Source organism: Fusarium oxysporum, genomic scaffold (genome assembly GCF_000149955.1).
Source record: "Fusarium oxysporum f. sp. lycopersici 4287 supercont2.30 genomic scaffold, whole genome shotgun sequence".
Taxonomy (NCBI): domain Eukaryota; kingdom Fungi; phylum Ascomycota; class Sordariomycetes; order Hypocreales; family Nectriaceae; genus Fusarium; species Fusarium oxysporum.
In genome coordinates, this window is record NW_017264845.1 from 117,285 (window position 1) to 144,496 (window position 27,212).

General features: G+C 44.8%; 8 protein-coding genes across 8 annotated transcripts; 5 read left to right on the plus strand and 3 right to left on the minus strand.

The window, feature by feature from the left end:
- Window positions 1-471: 471 nt before the first annotated feature.
- Window positions 472-1,446, plus strand: FOXG_22172 (uncharacterized protein; the record flags this gene model as incomplete). Its single annotated transcript, XM_018402570.1, has 1 exon — window positions 472-1,446. One exon carries the CDS (start codon window positions 472-474, stop codon window positions 1,444-1,446), a length of 975 nt encoding a protein of 324 aa, XP_018256324.1.
- A 106-nt stretch (window positions 1,447-1,552) lies between these two features.
- FOXG_22173 (uncharacterized protein) lies at window positions 1,553-2,302 on the minus strand (the record flags this gene model as incomplete). The annotated part of the gene is made up of 1 exon (XM_018402571.1): window positions 1,553-2,302. One exon carries the CDS (start codon window positions 2,300-2,302, stop codon window positions 1,553-1,555), a length of 750 nt encoding a protein of 249 aa, XP_018256325.1.
- Window positions 2,303-2,919: 617 nt separating this feature from the next.
- FOXG_15980 (uncharacterized protein) lies at window positions 2,920-3,554 on the minus strand (the record flags this gene model as incomplete). The annotated part of the gene is made up of 2 exons (XM_018396070.1): window positions 2,920-3,099; window positions 3,168-3,554. 2 exons carry the CDS (start codon window positions 3,552-3,554, stop codon window positions 2,920-2,922), a joined length of 567 nt encoding a protein of 188 aa, XP_018256326.1.
- Window positions 3,555-8,603: 5,049 nt separating this feature from the next.
- Window positions 8,604-8,825, plus strand: FOXG_15981 (uncharacterized protein; the record flags this gene model as incomplete). Its single annotated transcript, XM_018396071.1, has 1 exon — window positions 8,604-8,825. The coding sequence occupies one exon, from the start codon at window positions 8,604-8,606 to the stop codon at window positions 8,823-8,825; it is 222 nt and encodes a 73-aa protein (XP_018256327.1).
- Window positions 8,826-12,518: 3,693 nt separating this feature from the next.
- Window positions 12,519-13,271, plus strand: FOXG_15982 (uncharacterized protein; the record flags this gene model as incomplete). The annotated part of the gene is made up of 1 exon (XM_018396072.1): window positions 12,519-13,271. The coding sequence occupies one exon, from the start codon at window positions 12,519-12,521 to the stop codon at window positions 13,269-13,271; it is 753 nt and encodes a 250-aa protein (XP_018256328.1).
- Window positions 13,272-14,213: 942 nt separating this feature from the next.
- On the minus strand, window positions 14,214-14,488 carry FOXG_22174 (uncharacterized protein; the record flags this gene model as incomplete). The annotated part of the gene is made up of 2 exons (XM_018402572.1): window positions 14,214-14,336; window positions 14,453-14,488. 2 exons carry the CDS (start codon window positions 14,486-14,488, stop codon window positions 14,214-14,216), a joined length of 159 nt encoding a protein of 52 aa, XP_018256329.1.
- A 5,023-nt stretch (window positions 14,489-19,511) lies between these two features.
- On the plus strand, window positions 19,512-20,192 carry FOXG_15983 (uncharacterized protein; the record flags this gene model as incomplete). The annotated part of the gene is made up of 2 exons (XM_018396073.1): window positions 19,512-19,828; window positions 19,883-20,192. The coding sequence occupies 2 exons, from the start codon at window positions 19,512-19,514 to the stop codon at window positions 20,190-20,192; spliced, it is 627 nt and encodes a 208-aa protein (XP_018256330.1).
- A 4,769-nt stretch (window positions 20,193-24,961) lies between these two features.
- FOXG_15984 (uncharacterized protein) lies at window positions 24,962-26,208 on the plus strand (the record flags this gene model as incomplete). The annotated part of the gene is made up of 4 exons (XM_018396074.1): window positions 24,962-25,214; window positions 25,265-25,621; window positions 25,696-25,818; window positions 25,877-26,208. 4 exons carry the CDS (start codon window positions 24,962-24,964, stop codon window positions 26,206-26,208), a joined length of 1,065 nt encoding a protein of 354 aa, XP_018256331.1.
- Between the last annotated feature and the right edge of the window lie 1,004 nt (window positions 26,209-27,212).

Sequence of the window (27,212 nt, forward strand, 5' to 3'; positions counted from 1 at the left end):
GATAAAACAAATGTTAGCCCGTGTGATTTAGTCTTTCCAGGCTGGAACAATTCACCAATCCCTTTGCTAGCTGCATGCAATGTAAATCAAGTTGAAGCCTGCAGCCATAGGCTCGCTCCTTTTTCCTGTAATGTAAGTAATAATGGCTCCATCAACCCCGCATGTGACGAACCTGCAGCCAACAGACAGAAAACCCTGGTACCGTTACTCTTTTGCCAAATTCAGTTAGAGGGTAACTGCCAAGACGGAAGCGGGGTAGAAGACATTTCGCTTCTTGAGATGCCGGATTTGAGTTTATGTGCCAAAAATGGGAGCTTGATGGAAGGGAAAACCAACAGGTAATAGATAACACGAGGATAAAGCAGATGGTAATCCGCCCCGAATTTGTCCATTTCTGCAACAATGGATCTCTTTCGTTGTTAATAACTTAAGTGCTACATCGGTGGCGTTACAAGCCAAGCCGTGCTATCAATGAACTGCTACTCCAGCGGCCTGACCAACACTGGTCAACAGTCACCACTGACCATTCCCCGAGACCAATGGGGAATTGCCAGCTCGAGTAATGCACCCGGGGTCGCAGTATGCTGTTCTTTTTGCGGCGCATGGAGGGTTGTCCCTGTTATGGCATCCTCCAATCTGTTTCGCCCAGCGACGTACATGCCAAGTCAACTAGACTCTGGCTCAAATTTTATGTTTCCGCCCCTTAGCGAAGTCCTCCAACCCTTGAATTTCGGCCAAACAAATAATTTTACCCCGTCCGTCAACGAAGTCATGCAGCCACTGCAATCCAGTCAACAAACTGGTTTTTTTCAACCTCTCAATGAAGTCCTTGAACCCATGGGCGACCTCGCTCAGTTTAACAACACTCCCTCGTTGTCGACAGGTAACCCCATCCAGACACCATACATGCCCCATCCGACCATTTCAAACGACGTTCCAGACATGGGCGACTTGCCAATACAACCACAAGCTGATTGGCCCGTATACTCTAATCAGGACATCACTAGCCCTGCCTCTATACCGCAAAGCCGCTCTCCGACTAAAGGTATAAGTGGTGTTCAAGAGAATGGGACATACCCGAAAACAGTGTCTGCAGCGGCATCGGAAGACACCTTGCAGGCGCTTTTGGACCCTGATGAGGCAGATACGGAAGATGGATTGGATTCACTGACAGAAATAGAGCGCTGTGTTGTTCATCTCAAGCTGGAAAATTGGACCTGGCAAGCCATCACGGAAGAGGTCAACAAAATGGGAGACAACGTCAAGAAAGCGACACTAACCGTAAGGTTTCAAAGACTCAAACAGCGAAACAAGGCCGTTGCGAGACTTTTCACGCATCACGAGAGGACCGGTGAACAGTCGCAGAAGATGGTTCAATCAGCGAAGAAGAAACAAAGGTCAAAGAAAGGGAAAGGACACGTTTCAGCCATGATAGATCCGCTGTAGCAGGCTATATTCTAATTACAGTGCAACATATTCTTTATGTTCTCGTTCCTTCATCCATTCTGTTATTACCATGCTCCGTGTACCTCCAGCCCTAGGAAAGACATGCTTATGTCTCACGAGTAGGGCTGAGACATGCGTCGCTAAGCATGAGGTACCTAGTTTTTATATAAAAATGAAAGAATATACCAGTATATTCCAATTTCTCTTCTTTTGGAATTCTCTTTCCTGGGAATAATTGAATGATTTCATCATTTCCAAGAACAGCGAGCTCGAGAAGCCACATTGCTGACCCATCGCAAGCCTCGCAGTTGAGCAGGTCGGGTAACCACTGATCTCTGAACTGGATATTCGATGAAGACCAGTGATCAGGACAGAAGTTGACCTTGTAAAATGGTTTCAGTCGAGAGGAGACTTCAAAAAGGTCAGATAACCACCATATGCTCTCGCTTTCCTGGATAATGTCTGAGACACTTGTAGCGCCAATGCTGATCTCCACACTGTAAGCGTTGAGATACTGAACATGGCCTAATACTGCATCTTCTGGTGTCATATTGGCCTGGTCTGGCTTGTCTGGCTTGTTGAGGCTAATCATCTCTTTGAAGCCTCCTGGAAGCCCCTTGAGCATACATAAAGACAAGTTCGTTGTGCTATCTCCTTCTGCTTCCCACGACAGAGTAAAGAATCTCAGGTCTGCGGACCGATCCTCAATGCCGGAAACCCAGTTGCGAGCTTGATAGCAGCGAGAAAAGTGATCGAAAGCCGTTCCCCGCTTAGGCTTTGTTACCAGCTCCGCATCAGTAATCAAATCAGCTTTGTAATCATCTGTGCCGAGGACAGTTGCTTGGGCTGGTGACATTTGCTTGTGATGGGTAGAAGATATTTCATTATAATTCGTGATCATTCTGTCACTAACATCGTGAATAGGATAAAGAGTTGCCCAATTGCTATTTCCACACTGTCCTGCTATAGATAGCATATTATATGGTGTTGCATGTTGAGTAAATAGAAGGGTGACATATAAAAGAATAAGCGACGGTCGGAGGAGATTTTCCATATTGCGATAATATGCGAGCAAATTATCCAATCTGCATTTGGATGCAAGCGATTCAGATATAGTTGTCCAAGATAGCGCGGCATCTCCCCATCTTAATACCAGGCAGCGGTGGGCTTGTGTTATGTCAAGTTTCGATGAGTACAGGGTTTTTAGACAAGTAACCGCTTAACGGTTAGGATTATACCTAAAAACAGCTCACACCACAAAGCACTCTTTTAATCGGTATATTATCTTTTTTTTTTTCATAACCTGTTATATGTAATCCAAGCTACCTCGGATATCTAGTATCCACGAATCATCATGGGTATAAATATTACATCAGCCAATTGCGTGGTGGAATTGATCTTGGAGACATTGCCAAGGATGGCAACCCTTCTATATATCCCAAGCTAGTACTGTAATCTGGCGAAAATATTGATTCAGATAATGGTTGAAAACCCAAGCCAGAGATTACTGGGGAGAATAGCCCTGGCACGTTGAGTGACAAAATGTCGACTTGGTCTGTATCGAGCGCATCCCCACCTATACTGAGCATATTCGGATCGATGAATGAAGCCGAAGTCGGTAAGTAACATTGGATATCTCGTGGTGAAAAGCAGCTGGATGGAAGGTTCTCAGGTGCAAAAGTGTCAGCCAATGGCGTGTAAGGCTTCATAACATCCATTACAAGGCTGTCCGATGAGAACGCGTCAGGCAACTCTTCGATATCGTTATTGTTGCTCATTTGCGTCTGTGGTTGCTGTCTTGTAGCACCTACTATTGCTCCAGTTGCTGATGAGAGCGTCTCTGGAGATTCAGCTGACTCCCCAAAGTCTTGAGGCGCCACTCGATTTTCAGGATCGATATCGTGATATTTTAGATATAAGTCCTCCTTATTCGTCGTGAACGAGTACTGTGTCTTTCTTTCATCCTCGATGACCACATATACTTTGCTTCCAGTAAGAACTCCGAACTCCCATGCTTTCTTAAAGAGACCTGACTTTCGCTTGCCAAATGTAGCTCTGCGGGCCCGCTGGTCAATGATCTTCTTGATCTCAATTCGTCTTCTTCCCATGAATAACAGATGCAACTAGCTCAGTTAACTATTGCTTCCAAATCTGGGACTGATAAGGCATTTTAATAACTCTCTCACAATGCTCGTAACACTCTGTGACAAACTATTGGATGCTGCCAATCAAGACCAATGCCCTAAACATAGAATGAGTCATGATCAACATGAGCGCATGCTTTCATGCCCTTGGCAACAGCAACGCGGTACCTTACACAAACTGTCTATCAATTCCTGGGTATACCCTATTACACTCGAACGAATTGTACTTCGTCAGATGTCACTGTCTCACGGCATGACCAGAGATAGTAGTAACGCCGATGAGGCGAGAAATCACTCGTTTCGATAAGGAAGTAGCTATCGAGCCAATGGGTCTTGCGAACTTCGGGTTTACGTGTCCATAGTTGAGGCGTCTGCTCAGAATAGCACAGAGATGGTAGTTAGGTCCAGATGATTAAGGTCAAATCTAAATCTGAAAGCGGGAGGTCATTTATTGCTTTATTTAGTTCTTGAAAAGCTAATAGTAGTTCCTCATCGTTCGAACCAACTCGGCTTCGGACCGACGACAGGTGATTCCTCGGGTGTCTCAACAGATGACCCTGGGAGCTCGTGTATTGTCTCAGTCCGTGTAAGCTTTTTCGTCTCGAGGCTGATCGTGGATTCAAAGCACAGAGGGTTTTCTCTACCAGCTGTCGCATTCGTTCCATCAGTCCAAGGAGAATAATAATAGAGGTGGTGGTGAATATGCACCACTTCAAGATGCTTTGAGGGAACGCAACGTCGACATATTCCTGGCAGTTGCTGGCTGTCTGAAGTAGCTGGATGACGGCGTCTAAACTCTCGAGACCGCCTCCGCAGGCATATGGAGCATGTGTGGTGGACTGGTAGTTGAGGCATGATGAAGAGGTGGTTGTTTGTGAAATGGGGATGTTGGGTTTGCAATGTATAAAAGTCTTTATTATCTCTGTTATATATCTAATTAGGTAATATTACTTTAAAGGTAAGATTTAATACTTATAAAATTTATATAAAATTTATTAATATATAATAAATTACTCTAAAGAGTTGCTTTTACTTTCCTTATTAGGGAGTGATACAACCTTACACCTTGCTAACAGCATTCTCATCTCAAAGGCCATCTCTTGGATAATAGCTGGCATTCCCAGCTCTAAAACGCAACCAACTAATGTCAAGAAGGCAGCCCAGGCCAACGACGAAGTAATTCCTAGAAATATAACAAGAGCACGGCAATATGCCGAGAGGTTGAGATATCCAAGGCCATAGAGATTAAAGGACCAGTCCCATACAATATAGGCTGTAAAAATAGAATAAATAGTGAAACCCTCCATAATAAAGCAGAAGAGAGTAAAAATCACCCCTCTAACTAACAACCGTAACTCTCTTTGTATGCTATAGTAGGGCAACAATCCCCAGAGAACAATAAGGAGGAAGGGCGTGTGAAGGCCAAGGCATACTTTCACGACGGTCAAATGAGGCAAGGATCCCTTATCCACAGTTTTTGTGACCATCTTCTGTATAACCCATATAAAGGCAATAGGGGCTGCAGGAAACCCAACAAAGACAATAACAAGAGTTGCAATCTCAAAGAGAAAGAGCATCCCATAAAGAGATAGTTTTATAGTCTTAGTAACTTTCATTATAGGAATGCCTTTAAGAGAGAAAATAGAAATGCTTTTAGCTCTTGGTATCTTATTAATAATATACTTTTTATAAATAGTTTATTTATCTTATTACTAGGTTTTATATTAAGGCTTTATTTTAGAAGTTATTACTAGTTACTCTTTAATCCCATAGAGATGAGCAAAGGTATCACATCTGGAAAGTACAACAAAGTCCCAGCATTTCTTCATATTACCTCCGGTTGGTGGGCAGTCAATGTTGAGCCATATGCAAATGCCCTGTCGGCGGCTATGGGTCGCTCTACATAACTCTTGAACAAGCTTGGCTGTTCCATGTACTCTCAGAGCTGTCCCAACAACTATTACAGCATCTGGGGAGGCCCTTACATCCGCCACAGAGACCCGCCCAATAGCGTCTGCATCCCAAGGTTGCTCTGAGTAGAGTGATATTCGTGGCCGGAGCTTACCTACACTAAGGCTTCGCATCCCTCTGGATGATCGCGCCTCGCTATACACACGGCATTGATTGCAGGAGGGCATTTGATGACCTTGAAAGTCTGTTTGGCTGAAGTCACCAATATGTGAGCACTTGCTACAGTACACCTTACTCAGACTACCGTGAAGCTGTATTGTTTTTGGCCAGGGGCCTGTGAGACTCAGTGGAACATCCGTAGCAAGGGGCTGGATATTGACGTCAATGTCGTCTATATTCTGTGTATACAATCGCCGGATTTGCCCTCGCTTAGCAAGTTGGGCTATTAAGTGATGAAACGCTGTAGGCCTGGCAGAAGAGAATGTCTGAGACAATTCCCGAGTCATTGCCATAAACTGCTTTGTCTTTTGGTTATCTGAGAAGACGGAGGCATCGAGCATATACTTGGTAATGTACTTGCATCTCTCTATATTGTCTTTTTCTTCGGCGGCATTTAGGCGCGAACGAAATTCTGGAATCCCAGCGGCCTCCGATATTCCAGCTCCAGCAACAATCACGATCTTTGTCTTCTTGCGTAACTCTTGGAAGAGTAACTGAAGATCATTGTTGTTCTGATGTCTTCCCGATGTTTTGCCGTTGAGCAAATCAATCCATCTTGGAGACATAACAAGTGAAGAGCTGTATAGGTCTTACTTGAGCTTGGAGCAAGAAGCGTTGTATGTAATAGAACAGAAAGTAATTAAAGCCAAGAATATATAAGCCTACAGGGGTAGCTCTACAAAAGAGCCTTAAGTAGGTGCCATATAGGTTCTATAATAGTTATAGTTAGGATACATGTAGTTATATTTAAGCTGCCTGTCTGATATACTGTGTATTTTCTCTATTTTTGTATTATGTTACAACAGGGATTTGTCAATCAAGCTAAGACAAACTTGTTCCGGACTGTAGCTTTCCCAATTGCCGACGTTACTGATCTGAGGCCTTCGAGCCCATATGTTATAATCAGTCTACGATACGCGACCGTTTGACATTTGTGAAACGACCAAGGTAGTCAAGAGCCAGCAGGGCAGGCTATAGTGGGCGTGCAAAAGCTCTGACACATTGAAAGTTTTGTATATCCAGGTAAAGAAGGGGAGTCTTTTAGAGGCACGCAAGAGCTGGTACGGCCATGAGCTATCTACAGTCAAATAGACTCGACTGTCGGCGAGATCCGGAATCACGGTGGGGATTCCGTCACCGCGACGCGCGTTGGTCCTCGAGAGCTATGGAGCCGACGGCGAAAATACAGCAAACACTGCAGGTGACCGTTAAGAAGACCGATACGGCAAGTATTGAACGTTGGAACCAAGGCTAGAAGGATTTGGCCGGCTCAACCGAAGATGTGCAGAGGGAGACATGTCCAGCATCGACCTGTCTCTCATGCAGACCCCTCTTCGGGCGATACTCCGGGAAATGTCCGCTCATTTGGTGGGCTAGTAGGAGCTGATGTTCGAGGGATTCTGGGACCCGGTGGTGGGAAATCCGCAAACAGCAACCCGGGTGATTGGTGGCCGAGGAATCGAAGAAGGTGGATGAGCTTAGATGCCTACATAAACAGACCACAAAGTAGCTCAGGGAGTCATGCGAGAACAGTTGAATGAGCGGATTAGTAGCATACAGGAACGGGCCAATGGACAACTTAAGAACATGCACGAAGGCGCTATAAGGGACCTTGAGCGTACGCGACAGCAAGTCGCAACGGAACTAGGGGAAAACGCGCATCAGAACGGAAGAGGGGATGAAGTAGACGAAAGAGGAGCATCAACGGGTGAAGGGACAACTTGATATATTAGCCAATACCGTCTCCCGCGGTCAACAGATGAGCGCGCAATCCGCCCACAAGCTAGCTGTAACGTCCGCACCCCCTCCTCCATGCGCACGACGTCGACCTTATCCACAGACACCTTATTCTGCACCATCGCCACATCGCGGGATAGCCAAGAGGACAGAGACAAAGGCGCAATTCGGACGAGTGCGTCCGGCAATTGAAGACAGGGTGCGATCCACGAGCTAGTCCCATAAGCAAAGCTGTCGCCTGATCCCAAAAGATAGTGGACGACACCTTACCATGGCCCGCAAAGCATACACATTCTGGCGAAACCTGTTGAGGGCTCAGCATCAAGCGGGTCAATGAGTCGATAAACTGGAAGATCGAGCCAAGCAAGCAGTCAAGCAGTATCACGACGCCATCAGAAGCCACAAGAAACCTAATTAGGGAGACTTTCATCCCCACGAAACTACCATCTGGCAAGCTGCCAAGTACCTCAAATCCGGGCACGATATGAATGGTGATAAGGCGTCTCCGCTGAGAAGAGCATACGAGACGGCAGGGTAGGACATAGCCAAACAAGCAGAGGAGCTGCTTGCCATCTTCCTTTTCGCCATTACGGCAGACACTGAAGACGAAGGCCACGACGGACGAGACAGGCTTCCAGCCATGGTATCAAAGCGGTTGTAGCCCCTGGTAAACGAGCAGATTCTGCATTTGTTCTACACGTCACTGAGCAAAGCACAACTGCCAAACTAGTAGACAGCCAAAGCCATCCTGCCGCAGCCGGGAAAGGATCACTACAAGAAAGCCAAATAGAAGCCTATCTCCTTTATGTCAACAGTTAGCAAGACTGTAGAAGTAGTGGTGGCAGATCGCATCTCATACGCCGTTATGACATGGACTCTTCAGCTGATGCTTGCATCGCGCGCCTTACTCAACATGGACTCTTGCCTGCAAAGTACACCAGAGCGAGAAAGCAGTAGCTGAGAGCAGATTTTACTACTCTTCCAATAATAGGTCAATAAAGCATAGCGTAACCACAAAGGCTCTAACATAGTCAGCTTTAACATCAAGGGCGCCACATAGGCTATGCAGTACTCGGGAAAAGAAGCATCCCTAAGAGGCTAGTCAAGTGAATCGATGCCTTTTGCCTGGACCGCAGGGCGATGGTCATGGCAAAGGCAAAAGTGGTCAAGGCCAAGAAAAAGGCCGAGCTCTTGGGAGCGATCAAGGACGCGAAGCTGAAGTCCAAGAAGCACATGGCCGGGGCTGCCGCTCAAGGTCTCTCACTGGCCATGTGTCTGAGGAGACTTAAGACGCTGGCTTTACATACCGCCAGGCAGCTTTTCATGGTGATAGTGGCGCCGAAAATAGACTACGCCTCCGTTATCTAGTCACACGCACACGGTGAACGGGAATTATAGTACTCGGCAGATGGATGCATCAGCTCGGGCGCCTTCCGGACTGTTGTGACGGCAGTGGCAGAAACGGAGACTAGCATGTATATGGTATGCACGCAGCATGCTTTTACCTCAATATCAAGACACTGCCCAAGACACATTCGCTAATAGCACTCATGGTGTCGAAGAGCCGCAGACATATGCCAACCTTGAATAGGTTCACGCCTATACACGAAGAGGTCGGGGTTGAGAGAATGGAGATGATCCAGGCCTGCGCGGTACCACCGCGGTAGAGTCAGGTGTCGAGCCGTCGACGGTCTGTAAGGCGAAAAAAGATAGCGACAGGTCACAACAGCGGTTAAAGATGCAAAGCAAAGAGCTAAACCCAGAGGCACGAGAGCAGAATGATTGCCACGATCGCTACCATATTAGGCTCAGTCCACTGAGACCAGTCTGGCGGCAGCGCACTGATGTCAGCAATAGAGACTACCCGACAGACCTGGCGGCCTACTTCGAACGTATCGATCGAGGCTTGCCTGGTAGGCACAGATAACCTTTACACAATGGAGTCAATGAACGAGAAGCCGACATGCTGTTGCAGCTGTGAGCTGGAACGACGAGGATCGATAGTAATCTCAGCCAGATGGGCGGACAAAGACGCTGGAACATTTCCTCTTTTGGCTTGCGAGATGGGAAACGGAAGTTCAACTCATGCAATAAGCAGGTCAAGGCATGACGGGACATCTCGAGGTGGAAAAGCAGCGTCGGCTGGTCCAAAATGGTTACCTAACCTAGAGGCCGTGCGAGCGGCAGTCAGATTTGCAATGGCGGCGGGAAGATTGAGTCAAGGAGCACGGAGAGGGGAAAGCATGATACACGAGACAATATCATCATACTTGAACACTAATAAGAACCAGCCTCATGTTGGCAGACCATGGTTCAGCTGCTGAAGTTAGAATGCTAAATAATTGCAACATTAATTAAAGCTCGCATTGAAGCCGGTCTGTGGAAGAGAGCTCACAATCACATGGAGCTTCTCGGTGATCTCGACGGCACCCGGAACGTGTAAACAGTTTAGCGTAGCCAATTATCGGAGAATCGTTAACCCTGAAGTGATTCAACTTCTCATTTTATTCATTTAATCAATAGCCAGGCTGCCAAGGTAGGTAGAATGAAAATTGAGACAGCTACATGTTTATTTCAAACGTCCCATAGTCCTTCATTGGTGTGCTCCAGAACGTATTTAAAATGCTCCCAGTCGGCTTTCGACATATTATCAAGTTCTTCTCTGGTGGGGAAGATGATATCACCATCTTTTCCCAGAAACTTGCAGTCAGCCGAAATATTGGAATAAGTCAGCTGATCTCCGAATTGCGCGCAAGCACATGTAGCGCATTCGCTGCCTCGGGTATGTCAGCCATAATAGGGGTGATGAAGCTAAGGAGTGGACAGAACGGTATAGGCTGGAAAACTCACTCGGGAATAGAATTGGAGATTGCTGATGACTGTCGCGTGATGCAGAAGCTCGGTTTGGTTCCATAATTACACGTGTTTCTTTATCCTGGAGGCATAAGGCGGGAGTGTTTGCATTATTCATGGTGATCTTAGAATGCTAATATAATATATATTGGCTGTTTTGCAGTTTTAAGATCGAGAAACTTATAGTTCCAAGTCACCAGTACGATAAGCCTTCCCTATTGTTACTTGTTGGTATCTTTCGACAACGACTCTTACACCTTACGTGCTATTTCTGGCGAGCTGCACCTAGAAATACTAGCAAAAGATTCTCAGTATCTGACGTGCATTAATGCACAATGCATATGGCTTTACGATCGAATTGTGCATGCATAAGCGACGGATCACGGTTATCATTATCCCTGCAAATCGAGAAACTTACCCTGCAATAATCTGCTCACAGGAACAAGTTCCATAGTAGCTCGATTTAATTTTGACAAGTGGTCCTCGCAAACCTTGTATGCCAAGACTTTGCTACTCTTAATCGAGTAGGGAAATCGTTGTCAATCGGTTACCCCGTCTTTCAATGCCTTTCGAAATTCGATCTTCAATGCTTACGCCGCACAACGGGCTCGATTTCAAGATCGACGAAGATGGGGGTATCTCGCTTAGAAAGTTTTTGGCCCCTGCACCCCTGAGACCATGGGTTGTACTCCGTACAGAGTAAGATAATGTTTGTTGGTTGTTGATTCGAGACTCCGAAGTCTCCGGCCACATTGAGGGTGTCCTACGGATACATTGCTTTCACTCTGTTGGTTGTAAGTCAGTACCACATGATTCTAAGTTAAATCTTACCCAGGTGATTCCGGAATTGAAAACCCTTGCTCCCGGTGACCCCTCTTTTCTCTGCCCTAATCCTGGTTCCACCTTGAGCGCTTTTGATTAGCCGCTCGAGCCGCTTGCGAGAACACGCTCTTATTTGTTAAAAAAGGTCATCGGCATTTGACAACAGGAGTACTCCGTACCGTGGGCAATTTCGTACCCTAGTCATCAACAAAACTCCCGCGTTATAGATAACAGCTTATCAGGCAATAGAGTAAAGGTGATCGGGTTATAACTTGAATTCTATTGCAAATATGTCATCACGGCTCATCTATTCAAGCAGACTATGAATAGGCCATGGTTGTGTCGTAAATCCAGACCCTGCCTGACCTTTTCCGCTATTATTGCTCTTCTTGCAGCGACACTCAATGCTTTTGCTTTTGTTATACGCAACATGTTACAACACCCCTCTGTGACAACCAACACGCGGAGATTCTTCATCACATGGATGCAACCAACTAACTCCGGAGTAATCCTGCCCAGGGTGTCGCCATCGGCTCTGACCATCCCGATGATATCTGTCTCTTGTTGGTTCTGATCAATTACAAGGGTTCTGATACATTGCAGCTGTTGGACCAAGTCCATCGTCATCGATCCCAGTGACCCCTGGGGTATTGTGTAATGGCCGAGTTTCTGGCGTAATGTGCTTGAAAACTGGCCAGCAATAAATGTATCTTGTTTCAAATTGCACCTTATCCATTTCGATCGTTGAGCCCCTGGTTGCGTTCTGTCATATAGCTGTATCTGGTTCACATAACGCCACAAAACTACTGATCGAGAGTCTGTACATATGGAATTGATACGTTCTACCTGCTGTTGTTGTGCATTAAAGACCTCAGGTTGGCGCGAGCGCTCGAAATAAACAAGCGCTTTGATCGGAATTCCAGCATCCCAATTATGAGACTCAGATTCGAGCAGAACATCTAAGGTCAAAGCGCGACGCGGCAGACTCAAGTTCCAAATCAGGCGCCTAAGCTCGGATGGTAAGTTGCTGAATCCTGCCATGATGTGCATACCTACTCGGCATGATTTCCCCTGCTTATACAGGAATTTTATCTGGAGACACGGCGGCCCAGGCGCCATTGAGAACCTTCTGCAGATCCAGAGCGCGCTTAGGCGCCAGAATTGGATACTACTGCCCAGAGAATGAACGTCTGCATCAAGATCGAGCAGTGTTGGTTCTATCAGTGCTTGGGCTCTACACTAATCAAAGAGAGTAGTCGCATCAGAGCTGCGTCTTTCCAAACATAATATTGAGACATGCTGAATACTTTCCCGTGACCAACATCCATGCTACTGCACTCATCGACAGTGTCTGTTTCCCCTTGATCTGAGCTTGCTCTTACAACAATGGCAGAAGCAAATAGAGAAATGAACTATTCTGAGGCAGCCGACGCCGATTACCGGCTATTTCCAGAGTGTGACGCACGCATTGGGCTCGACTGGGACACCTCCGGTCTCCAACTTGGCCAAACTGGCGTTGAGCACATTCCATGGATCCCCTTTGATGATCATCTACAACTCATCGCAGACTGGGAGGCCCAAACCCTGACAGAATATGCCATTCTCAACAGTACGGGGCCTCTTCTTGCAGATCTTGCGGCGCCTGGACTCGATGCGTTTACCATCATTCAATCACTTGATCAGCAATTGTCCAACGGCCCTTCATCATCTGGAGCTGAGAAAATCATACCGAGTCTGGGTAGCACGTCCTCGCCTTTCATGAACGATAGCAGGGTCCCGTTGACACTTTCCATGTCTCGGAACAGTCAGCATGACCTTTCACATACCAAGAGAGTGAAAACGTTGGATGAATTGCCGAATGAGCTCAAATTTCTCATTAGCCGCAGAATGGAGCGCCAACCTTGGGACATGATTCACATGGACTACAACTTAATATTTGGGGATGCGACTAAGAAGGCGTTGGAAATGCGTTTTTCGAGGCTTCGATCAAACAACCCGAATGTCCGAAGACTCTTTCAGAACGAGAAGTCTTTTATGCCAATCAAATTCTACTCGGATCACGGAAATCTTGAAACAGCGAGTGTGGACTCGGGCAGTGCCATTTCTGGCGTCAAAGATTACTACAATCAGAGCTCTTAGGGATAGCAATACTTATGTTTTATGTTCAAGTATGGAGAAATTGTGGCTGAGCAAAGTTCTGCAAGCTCTTGTGATTGTATCACTCACATTAACCCGCCATCTAACAGGCCAATTCGGCATTCTTGAGTAGCTAAGGTGGACTTTCTCCAGGTGTCACATTTCATGACTCCCTTCGTCCGATAAACAATCAACGTACCTCGTATAACATACGTACTGGCAAGATGTTGGCCTCCTGCAGTTGGCTGTTATGAATCACCAACACCTTCAGGATGACAATCCTTGCAGGATCCGAAACCTGGAACTTCATATGATCCAGAGTCGAGGGGTTGGGGAAGAACAAAGTTTCTCAACACCGTTACCATTAGTGGGCCGCCACCTACTTAACCCAATGATGAAAAAGTCCACTCCACCATAACCACTCCACTGGGACCGGACGATGTCCCGGGGCCAGTGCGTTGTCTGGGAGAGGTAATGAGGGTTACGCTATCGTATCGGTGATCGTCTCTTGAACACTTTTGGTTTTCGTCATAGTTGCCCTGTCATGTAATATGCGTGGTTCCCATTACAGATAATGGAGAGAAAACGGAGAATTGCTGTAATGTCATGCCTGACAACATCAGCAAAAGACTAGGGTTATTTGAGCGGTTGATCCGCAAGCCCCTTGAGGTCTGCGCTTGCCATGTCTCATCGATAACACGATATCTGCCCCCCCCTCCCTCCGGTCCCGACGGATTATTCTTCCAGATTTCTGTGTGAAGGGCTCTGTGTTTATGCGCTATCCTTAAGCATCTACCTGTTAAAATTTGTGTATCTGTCGCGTCGGGCGCCGAGCTCTTCTGAAGCATGGACAGGCAGAACGAATGCGCTGTCTTGTCTGAGACAGAGCATGAAAGGGTATGTACCCCCTATATGGATTATCATCGTGACATGAGCATCATCTTCTTACACGCTTGTAGGTTGCGATCTACCCTCAGATGGTAACGGTTCCCATTGATCCGATGTTGATGTTGCCAGTTCAACCGCGACTGATAGAGCAAACTGATCCAGTTTCTCCATCGCAGCCGCCTGTGACTAGTGAACTGTCAACAGTCCCTTACCCATCGGCGATGATACCAGGTGGCACCAATGCTATCTCAAGCAACTGGGACCCCATCATACAGGTCCAGCCTTACCAAACTTACCTGAACGCTCTCATATTCGAGAACAATACGAGACATCGCGCAACCATCGCCTGTACTGAATGCCGCAAGCGGAAGGTTAGCAAAACAGCTTTCCCTGGGGATCTTGTCTAGATTTTAATCAATAAACAGGTCCGATGTCAAACATCAATGTTCGGTCTTCATGGAAAATGCCGGAGATGCTGGGAAAGACACAAAGACTGCATCTTTACCCCGCCTGGCGACTACTACCCAAGCTTCCTTTCGCTTCCAGTCCCGCTGCCTACTCTTTCTCAACTTCCAATGGCAGGTAAACCGCCCTTCGTTATTGAGAGCTTCCCTCCACAATGTGCACAGACTCCTCCAGGTCTTGGATTGATGTTACCGCGCGGTACCAAGTAAGTAATGTCTCTCTCATCGAGCCCCATTCAACTGACATGATTGGAGCCGCACAATAAGCAACGAGCCTAGTCGTGAAAATCAGTCAACAAAACGACAAAGAGTAAGTGGAGGAACCAGAAGGCGAGGGGATGTTTCAACAAGGTCTGAGACGGTTGATAAGAATTCAATCATGAGAGTAGAAAATCTACTTCGTTGAGATTCATTGCAGTTTTGAAAGTCGTTCTCTAAAACCACATGGGATAGATACTTTGCTGTTACTCAGGATAGGCTAGCCCATGTTAATGAAATTTCACTTGGTTTCGTAATTGGATGTCTTTGAGATCTAATCGAAGGCGCTTGAACGGCGCTAGAACATATGATCTCCCTGTAAGCGGCCCACTGATAACCCGCGGTTAAGACAGACAGATCAGTTATCTTATCTCATCTCATCTTATCTTATCTTCACAGCAGAACCAGTTTACTCCATAGACCAAAGGGAAGGGACAATCCGTACGAGACTTCGGTATCTGAGTCCGTGTCGAGACCCATAAAAATAACGCCCCTCATTGCCCCAATTGCTCTGTAACAGCCACCAATTCAATTGAGTTTCGCTCGGCGTTTTGAACCAGGCACTAAACTTGGCCACGGGCGAGCCAACAACCAGCAGAAAGGTTGACCAGTGCTGACCCCGGACTTGTATGTGAAGACGTGTCCAGTTTTCTGTCTGCCGAAAAGTGCCTGCGGCCCAGGTGATCTTGAAAGTACCGATCAATACACGTTTTGCGGCTGAATTCAAGTTACCAACGCGATTTCCTTGGTAAGAACTGCTTCAGTATCAATTGGTTACCCATTGTTCCTCCCGTCAAGGCAAGATCACGATCCTTTCATTGCATGATGTGATCTCGATCTCATCTTGTGCTGCTGTCGGAAAAAAACTTAAACCGAGGTTCAAGACATCTATCACCAAGAGTTGCATTTACAACTAATAAGATGGCTCAAGTATAACATTCTGCCGTGTAACAGTAGGCAAGACATCTCTTTTGTCTTTTAAAAATGCAGTTAACTAAGTATTTTTTAAAGCTAGTATAGATTGAGAAATACAAGAACTCAGTCCTCTATCCACCACTCAACCTTCCCTCGGCCAAGTGCGAGGGATCCAAACACCTCCCGGAATACTTTCTGGCTAACATCAATATCATTAATCCCACAAGCCTGACATTTATCCTGTACTACTGCCTTAACTTCACGCCCACCCACTTTAATAATAACACCTTTCCCACAAAAGGGATTGTTATTACTTAGCTCTCCCATTAAGAGGTGAGACAAGGCGACAACGGTTGCAGTTTCATCCTGGCCACTATAATCCTTTCCACAGGCACCTAACCCAAGTTCAAAGAAGGTTAAGTCTCCATAGCGATGGTCTGAGCTCCTGGGCGCGCCCTCCTCGTCCTCAGTAAATGTACCCTCCGTTGCGCTTGGAATGGCAGGACCATGCTGAGTATTCGATGAAGGCTCTAAAGTCCATGTTTTCAATGCAGCAGAGCTTGTATCTAGGGGAGTCTGGTTTTGACAACATAGTTTTGTGCAGTCTTGTTTTGTGTTTATAATAAGAAATGCAGTAATAGAATATAATAAAAGAATAAAATGCATATTGTAATTTTTAAATTAATTATTTAAATTTATATAACGTAATTGATAAGCGATCCGACCGGACAAGTGATCCGACCAGCTTAACTTACACCTTAAAAGCTGTTTTTTAAAAGCTTATATAAAATTTAAACTAGGGCTAAAATAGCTAAAATTTTAAGAACTTATATTTTACTTTATAAGAAAGCTATATTATTAATAAAATAAGTCTAGCTAATTTGTGATATAAATTATATATAAAAAAGCTTATTAATACTCTTTACACTGTATAAATAAGCTTTAGTACATAAAATAAAATAGTTAAAAATCTAAAACAATTATTTTTATATATAAATAGCTATAAAATATATAAAACAAATATTTTTGGATTTTTAGCTATTTTATTTAATGTAGCTAGATATTATAGGGTAGGCTATTTTAGCTGTACAGTGCGCTGATCGGATCACTTGTCTGGTCGGATCGCTTATCAACTACGTTATATACATATTATATATTATAATTATATTAAATATGAAACATAAGATTTAGCTTGTTTTATATATAGAATTATATTATTTTTTAATTTAATAATTAAGCTATAAATATTATATTTTTATATTATTCCCTCTTTTTAGATCTAAGTTGGTATTTCTGGCTCTGGACTTCTGTTTTAGTATGTCCTTTTGCAGGCCGTGATTTGCTAAGTTCTCTATGCTGATTTAAGCTCTCAGCCACAGGTGCGAGCCGTGGTTTGCAGTTTTCCTTTGCCTTTGGCTTATTGGTATGGCTCTCATAGCGGCGTTGAATCGAATTTCTCACAATGTCTGGATCGAACATATACTGCTCTTTAAACTGCTCCCTGAGGTCAGTTTTCCAGCAATAAGCAAGATCTCTAAGGTACCAGTTATAATCTTGTCGATAAGATTCTGCGAAACTTGGGTCTTGTTTCTGCAAGGGTAGTTTACGCCAGTACCCGTTCTGAGCAGAGAACTTTAATAAACTCTGCCAGTTACAATATTTAGGCATTAATGATTTATTAATATAAAGGAAGGAAACACTTCCCCTTTAATATATATATATATAAAATATATTTACGTATTATAAATATAACTTTTAAATTTTATATTAATAGTAAGTATATTTATAGGAATTAAGTATATAAATAATAAATAAATTAAAATAATAATGAATACATATCTTATTTCTTAAATTATATTATAATTATTATGCCAGTGAATACAGTTACTTTTACATTAAAGAATCAATGCAGCAGTGAAGTTATTTGGCCTGCTATCCAAGGCAGCCTAGAAGTTAATGGAAATACAATAAACGACCCGATTCCCGCTGGCTTGGCTTTGAACCCTTTCAAATCATTTACAACTGCACCGTTTCCAGTTCCCTGGTCAGGCAGAATTTGGGCTCGTCAACACTGTAAGGGCGATGGAACTAACTGTCGTGTGGGCGATTGCGGGGCTTCTAGCTGTTGGGGCAAGTCAACCAAGGCTGTTACTCTGTTTGAAGTTACTGCAGAGCCCGAGAAACTATGGTATAATTTAAGTCTCGGTAAGTAGGAGTTCTCAAGAAGACATGCCTTCAAGTTCTTACAATAATCAGTCGACGGTTATACTACGGGCATATCTGTAGTTCCGGACAAGAAGGGATGTAAAACCCTGACTTGTGATGTGCCCCCCTTCTTAGGAGGCCATGATCCCTCTAACACGCTATGCCCTGCAACCAACCTCAAGCTGTCAAACCCTGAACAACCCTTCAAGAGCCTGGACCAAGTGGATGGCTGTCTTTCGGACTGCTCTCTCTATGGTACAGATGAATATTGTTGCCAGAACGCGTGGAATGATCCGAATAAGTGTCCAGCCAGCAGTGCATGGTTCAAAGAGGCATGTCCTGATGCATATAGCTACCCTTATGATGATACAGCGGTGAATACCTGTGAACTGACCGATATTACGATTGTGTTTAGCTGTAAGAAGAAGTAGTGTCAGTTTGGTATGTTAATTTTACGTCAAACTGGTCAGTGGATTACTTCATAGAAGCGAGAGCGGATTTCCTACTCTTAGGATATACATGGAAGGGCGGTAAATAAGAGAATGGACCCCTGTTTTGCTCAAGAGACCTTGACAGGGAGAGTTTGGAATACGGGGGGTACATGTGTATAAAACACAGAAGAGATTAGCAACGTAGTGACAATGTGGGAAGTTAGTATTATCTTAGCTGTATTACACGAATACAGATTATTACTTGCAGCTGTTATATTACTTATCCGCTCTACTGAAACACTCACAGTTAGGATGGGAAATTGTAATCATAACCTTGAGGTCTACAACTGATACATGACCTGACAATATTATTACATTGGGTTTACAAGGTTTACTATGCGGCCCTCTGACTACATGAACCCTGGTACTTGAGAAACCATCTGATGGCCAATTCCACATATATATGTAATAACAACTATTATATTCTGACGCTATTAAGTCTGTCACGGCATCTTCTCAGATGCATGACTACCCACGAGGGGCCATTAGCCATGGAGAGCGAAGGTTCTTATCTCCATGCCATTAAATCTGATCCAGGAAGTCCGGGAGAGGTATGCTACCCTTCCTTACCTATAGGTCATCAGCACCAGGACCTCTCCGTTGGGCCTTCCCCTGAGGGTTCAGAGCAAGCCTGCGGAACTTGGGTCTTCACACCTCTCTGCCATTCAGATTCACCAACCGTCTACGAACCGTCCGTCGCGTCTTCGACTCAACTGCCATCAGACTTTCCATATCAACAGCTACATTCATACAGCATTGATGACAGCCTAACATGCGCTCCAGAGTTACAACCTTATCACACACACCTATTGAAAACAAACTTGCAGCCAGATCGGGCAGCTGTATTCCAGAGGCTATGGAATTGGTCTCTTGCCATAAGCGGTTTAGAACCCAGCGGGATTGATTATGGCAGCCCATTCAGGGCCCAGAAACCACTTGTATGGGATCTGGAAACTATTCACAGCGCTATGCAATGTGACCAGGGTCGGCTGGACTCACGCAACTTCCTGAGTCGTGGCCATATGGTTGCGCTAGCTGAAGAATTTGAGAAACGTATCGCGAGCTACGGCACTCGACATGTCTCGAGTGCAATAAGTGCATGGATGCAACTTGATGCGGGACAAGATGGGCAATCCCACGGGCCTCTCAGAGACCTGATTATTGATGAAATGACACGGGAGTTATACGCTCTTGATACACATTACAAGTTTAACCCGCAGGACAGAAAGAAGAAGCAGATAGAAAGTTGGATTCACGCGGGACGACTGTTACTGGCATTGGTGAAGGAAATGGGCTGGGGGGCGATGCTAGTCCCTGGATTTCAGTTGACGAATGATGAGTACGTTTCAGATTTAAACCTTACCCTTGCTATCTAGTTACTAAAGAACTACAGCATCACCAAAATCGACTTGAAACACTTCAATCAGTTTGTTCAGGATGTTGAATGCTGCTATGCAGATTGGAGGAAGGAGTTGGAAGAGATATCTACCACCGTTCACAGGATACTGGTGCGTGGTCATCCAGATGGTCAAATCCTCAGGATTCAAGGTCTCCCGAGCGGTAGCTTGCCATCAGACATGAACTGTTCACTGAGCTATTGGTTATCGTATATCGAGGATCCCCGTTACCAGAGACCTTCTGGCCAAACACCTTTGCTTACACCCCAAAGCATTTCGGAATTTGATTACAGCACTCCTGATTGAGGTGAGAGAGTCGAAGGTGTATTGCCCCTGTATCTAGCAAGGATCCGACTGAGACTACTGCATGCTCACTGCAATATCGAATGTCGATCCGCGGGCGGAACTCGTCAAGCCAGGCGTCATCGATATCTACATCCAAGAAGGTTCAGGGAATATATCTAAGTGTCTATTGATAAGCTCGAGGTCGATAAAGAAGTGGAACATGTTTAGCTCAGCAAACGAGCTTGAGTCATGTAAAAGACGTTTGTATCATGCTAAACAATCCAATTCTAGTCATGGCAGGTGTACTTGAAGTGTGGTGGGAGGTATACTGTGAATTCATGAGTCAATTGACGGGTTGAACATTTTGTGCATCACCTGAAATTGATATGATGGAAGTGAGTTGACTGCTTATTCCTTTCTTTGGCAATGGCGGGACCTGGACATGATAGACCTAATGAAATCCTTTGAATTTAATAAAGTGTCATAGTGATGCAGGAAGCTAGATATAGACGTTCCGAGATTTTTATTTGAGTCAGAAGGAAAGGTCCAACAATGAGAGTGGCGAGCTTTTTGGCTCAAAAGAAAGGGTTCGTATGCGCCAAATAAAGGTCAGATTTGACAACAAAAGAGCTGTCATAATTATCAAGACAGGCTCTAAAAATGGGTGTAGACAGCCTGGTTTTCGAGAACTTATGGGACTTACAACATGATGCGTTACTCAGGCAAGTAAGGGTCGAGTAGCACTAACCAAACAGGTTTGGCGCCAGCGACCACCGAAACTTTGGCTGGCTGAACCGTTTCTCGGGCAAGTTAGATTATTATCTGCATCCCCCCACTACAGCCTTCCAAACTGTTAGTACGCTAATAGTTCTATCCACTCCTATCCACTCTTGTCAACGAACCAGTCCAATACGCATTTCGATTCTTGACTGAAATCACCACCAGGCTCATTAGAAACCGCCTCCCATTTCGCAACAATCGTAAACCGAACAGCATAAGACACATGGTCCATGAAGTGGATCAACCTTTTCCAACGACCACAAATTTGCCAAGGTTGACATTTGCGACACAACAGGGTGAGCAGCGATAGCCAGAGCGGAATTGTTCCGAAGCGCTAACAACTCCACAGTACGGAACAATCGAAAGTGGTCTAATCTTATCTCTCGGGTCGCGCTTGTTCCTCACTGAGTTAGTTCCTTATCATAATCACCATGGAACGCTGTGTATTCATCACCACCCTACTGCTATAATACACGAGCTCGCTGTCGCTTTGGTGGGTGAAACTGACAACAGACTGTTTTAGGGCAGTAATAGGAGCTTGGACTGCAATGAAACCTTTGCATAGGGAAGCAATTCTCTCTGCGTAATTATAAAGACCTAAAGTCTGGTGTAATAATATATTTAGAGTTTGGCAGCTGTTGTAAAAATAATAATTATAGCCTTTAACCTTTTCTAAGGCTATTATATTTCCTAGCTTAGGGATACTTAAAGGATATATTATAAATGTAACCTCTTAGAAAATATGTTAAATAATATCCTGACTCTTCTTACTAGATTTAATACAGGCGATATGTAACGACCCTAGCGGTTACGTCACGTGTACCCCACAAAAACTCATGCAAGGCACCAGCCCCTCAACGGTTACGGGCCAATCAGAGCTAGATCACCTCACAGACAGGATCACGACGCTCCAGGAACTACCGTGATCCAACTGCCTCAGTGATCCTCTCAGATCACTTCTAGTATATAGACCACATTCATTAGCACTTTCATAGATTTAGCTCACCAGCTATCAATAAGACTTCTTTACATCAATAAGCCTAACAAGCATTACTTGATCATTAACAAACGTGACAACCAATTCGCCCAGTTTAACGCCCTACGCAATCTGCAAACATAAACCTAGTACGGACTAGTTTCCCTGTTTGAAACCCATAACCGTCACACGATAATTAAGGAATATAGACCCTTAAGGCTCTTAGGGAGGTTAATATGGCTGAGTTAGCCTTCTCCATAGGCGCCTAGCTAATTAAGCTAGATTTTAAGATTAGAAAATACTAGATAAATATATAAAAATATATTATTAAATACTTTAATTAAGCTTTATATTAGGTTTTACTATAACGTGGTTGATAAGCGAATGCACCATCCAAGCGAGTGCACCAAAAATCCCTCATCCTACAACATTTTCATCTAATCAGATACTTCTCAACCACCAAAGATGTCACAACCTTTAGATGAGGCTAGAATCCTTCTTGCACTTCAAGCCCTTCAAAATAACCCCAAATTAAGTCTCCGACGCGCTTCAAGTATCTATAAGGTTAACTATTGGAAGCTACGTCGCCGTCAAAATGGCATTCAATCGCGACGCGATTGTATCCCGAACTCCCGGAAACTATCTGATCTAGAGGAACAGATAATAGTTCAATTCCTCCTTGATCTGGATTCGCGAGGATTTCCTGCGCGACTGCGTTTTGTAGAAGAAATGGCTAATTCTCTTCTTGCCGACCGCGACGCATCACCTGTCGGCAAACGTTGGGCTCATAACTTCGTAAAGCGACAACCAGAGCTAAAGACGCGTTTATTTCGGAGATGTGGCTATCAGAGAGCTAAATGCGAAGATCCGACTATTATTCGTGGCTGGTTCAGGCTTGTACAGAACACAATCGCGAAGTATGGTATCCGATCGGATGATATCTGGAACTTTGATGAGACTGGCTTTATGATGGGCCTTATAATGGCCGGAATGGCAGCTACAGGCTCAGAAAGGCAAGGAAGACCAAAATCAGTGCAGCCTGGAAACCGGGAATGGATTACAGTAATTCAGGCGATTAATGCGGAAGGTCAATCGATCGCGCCGTTCATCATTGGTGCGGGCCAATATCACCTTGCCAACTGGTACCAAGAAATCAACCTCCCGGGCGATTGGGTTATTGCAACAAGCCAAAATGGGTGGACAAATAATGAGCTGGGTCTTGAGTGGCTAAAGCACTTTGACCGATCTACAACTAAACGATCAAATGCTCGATATCGTCTTCTGATCCTTGATGGTCATGAAAGCCACCACTCTACCGACTTTGAGAAATATTGTAAGGATAACAAGATTATCACGCTTTGTATGCCAGCTCATGCATCCCACCTACTCCAGCCTCTTGATGTTGGGTGTTTTGCAGTGCTGAAAAAGGCTTATGGTCGAGAAATAGAGCATCTGATCAGATGCTCTATAACCCATATTTCTAAGACTGAGTTCTTTCCAGCCTTTTATGCCGCATTTAAAGCCACTTTTACTGAAAGCAATATCCGAGGGGGTTTTAGAGGAGCTGGACTTGCTCCTCTTGACCCAGAAGCCGTGATCTCAAAGCTTGATGTGCAGCTACGAACCCCAACGCCTCCTGGGGAGGCCAGCCAACCATTAACCCCATGGGTTTCAAAGACCCCAAAGACAGCAATTGAGGCTCAATCTCAGTCTGAATACCTCGAAAAACGAATCAGAAGACATAAAGGCAGCTCCCCAGAGTCAATAATAGAAGCCTTAAAGTCAAATACTAAAGCAACAAGGGCAGTTATGCATGAGGTTGTCTTATTGAGGAATGAGGTCCGAAATCTTCGAGATGCAAATGAGATACTAAGCCGGCGCCGGAGGGCAAAAAGGACTAGACTACAGAAAGGAGGGGCAATGACTGTACAGGATGCATCGCAAGTAATTGATCAGATGGATGTTGATGCGCAGATAGTGGCCGAATCATCGAGAAGTGGTGGTCGATGAAGGTCAGAGCGACCGGGTGGTCGGCGTTGTGGTGTATGCGGCAAGGCCGGGCATAATGCAAGGACCTGTCAGGTAGTAATTGAGACATCTGGGGAAGAGTATAGTAAGTAGATTTAATTAATTAAATGGTTTGTGGTGTTTTTAAATGGATTTGAAAGTTAAAGGCTGGGATTTTTGGTGCACTCGCTTGGATGGTGCATTCGCTTATCAACCACGTTATATTAAAATCTTTATAAGTTATTTAGCTGTTATTAGATATAATATAATACTAATCGGCTGCCTCCTTAAGCTTATTACTAAGCTACTATTATTAAAGTTCTTTGCTTTTAAAGATAATCCCCGGTTTTAGAAGATAGCTAATTGCAGTTATGGCTTTAAGAAAGCTAGTCTAAGTGCAGGACTAGGAGCCTTTGAGGAAAGCCTTCTTCCTAGGATTACTACTGCTAACAACTAAAAGATCTAAGCCTAGACTTATAATAGATTAGCTGAATTTATGGCTAGAACTATAGATACTTGCTAAATCTGGCTATTATACTGCCTTTATCAATGTTAACCGTGTTCTCGGGTTTGATCTAGCCATACTCTCTCTCCCGAATATTAAAGAAGCTTATCACATACGTTAGTTAGTATAGAAGTAGAAATACGGCGCACTTCCATTGTGCATTACTGAATAGGCCTACGCCGTTAGAAATCGACGCTTTGTAATCAAGATGCATAATAAGACATATTCTAAGATTTTAATAACTGTTGCTATAGATGTTTGCCTGCGTTGGAGGGATGTCATTGGTCACTTCAAGAGCAACATTCTCCACGCGACAGGGGCTATTCGTATGTTCAAGACGCAGCCTGGAGATTCTACGCGATTTAAATGAAAAGCAACAGGGTTATTCTTATACAGCCATATGACGTCTTTCTTGGCTTAAGGTATATATAGACGCGCTTCCCACGCTTCAGAACCAGATATCAAAACCACAAGATTGAATTCCAGCCCAACAAACGCCGAAGCGTTGCACCAATGCCCCCAATGTTCTTTCCTTATGAGCCAGACCTCGATGCCGGGACCACCGTCTTAGTGACAGGTGTAAGCGGGTTCGTTGGAAGCCATATCGCAGATCAGCTCCTTTCCGGAGGTTACAACGTCCGAGGCATTACTAGGGACGCTGCCAAAACTTCGTGGATAGCTTCGCTGTTTGAGAAGAAGCATGGCCCAAACAGGTTTCAACTCTATACTGTGCCCAACATTGTAGAGGCTAATGCCTTTGCTGTTGTTCTGAAAGGTGCATTCTGGAAGTATTTCGTACCGTACTCAGCTCATGATCTTCAACAGGAGTTTCGGGCGTTGTTCATGCCGCATCGGATATCACGTTTGATTCACGCCCAGATCAAGTTATCCCTCCAACCATTGCCATGGGCTTGAATCTCCTTCGTTCAGCAGCGCAGAATCGGGATATTAGGAGATTTGTGTACACATCATCTTGCGCTGCTGCAACGACTCCGAAACACGGGAATTGGCCGAAAATCTCAAACGACACCTGGAACGAAGAGGCGATTGAAGAAGCCTGGGCCCCGCCTCCGTATCTTCCAGACAGGGGGTTTGCAGTCTACGCGGCGAGCAAAGCACAAACTGAGAGAGAACTGTGGAAGTGGTATCACGAAAACAAGCCTGACTTTGTTCTCAATACAGGTAAGTACATCGTGGTAATTCACTGGTAGTGGTGGTTTGAGGCTTCTGAAGCTAACGAAGGCTCATATACGCAGTTCTTCCAAGCATGAACATAGGCGAAAGCCTCGACCTGGACAACCAGGGGCACCCATCAACTTCCGGCCTCATCGAGGCTTTATTCAGGGGCAATCACGAGCCGGTTAATGCGGCTCATCAGTGTAAGTAGATATTTCGTCACTAATGGTTATATACATACTAAAACAATTTCCGCATTAGACTTCTACGTCGACGTGAAAGACACTGGGCGCCTTCATCTGGCGGCTCTTCTTCACCCTGACATATGCGATGAGCGAATCTTTGCTTATGCAGGGCCATATACTTGGCACATGATTCAAACAGTCATGAGAGACATTTACCCTGAGAAGGAGTTCTCTCCTGATATTGCTGAGGCTGGGTTGGACCGGAGCGAGATTGTATTGGCTCCTAAGGCTGAGGGGTATTTGAAAGAGATGGGCTACAAGGGCTGGACAACTCTGGAAGAAAGTGTGAAGATGAATACGGAGGATTTGTGTGACTTTGGTACCGGACTCTCAAATAATCTATATTAGGCTGCAGCCTTATAGGCCAACTTCTCGATTGGTTTCATCCAAGGATCTTCCCTGTGCTACTGGCGATCATGCATAGAACCCGAACCAAGTCGGGCAATCCATCTAGCACAATCCTCTCCAAACCCCCTGGCATGAGGCGGACCGGGTTCGCGGCAAGCCTAGATCAGTGGTGCAAGTGCGACGTGGGTTGATCTGTGTCGTGAGAAACTTGGCGAAATTTTGAGAGCATTGGACATCACATGTTTAATTACGCGAAAAGTCTACCACAGCTCTTATCGAGCTAAAAGCTATATCATTCGATAGAGGAAGCTGTAAAGTATTTTGAACGTAATGAAATATCTTTTTGCAATTACATGTTGGAATTTTATGCCCGATCAAAGACGGAAAACGAGGTGCAATTCTCAAACGGTGCTCCAAAAGGTTTTTATTCCTTAGTGTTGTTACATTCGTATTACAAGCTGTTGACCATCCAATCTGCAGCTATACTTCTATGAATGATTGTTTTGACTCAAGGCAAGAACACCTCTGCCTCTTTGTTTCTATATTTGTGTGTGTCAACTGCTTTAAAATAAAGCGGGCGAAATCTCTTTGAGTGCCACAGCCCTTCAGGATGTCACGAGCACCTCATACTTTAGGTAATCACATTAGTACATGCGAGGTACGAGAAGTTCATCTCGAGACGCATTTTCTTTAAAACACCATACAAATCAGCTTAAATCAGTCTCCATTAAAACAATAACTTCCCAAGCTACCCTAGATGAAGCACAAGATAGCTATGACCTTGATGATCACAGCTTTCACACGCACTCACAGCGTGCAGCTGATGACCCACCGAGCTACCTATTTGTCCGGCCTAAGAAGCTGGCGATAGCCTCACTCCTTTCAACATAGAAAATAGTGGCTTTTGCACCAATATACTGCCGCCAACACCACTCGAATTATTCCAGCTTTTATACATATTTCCCTTATACAAAGCTGGATTAAATACACTAACGCCTAGGTTG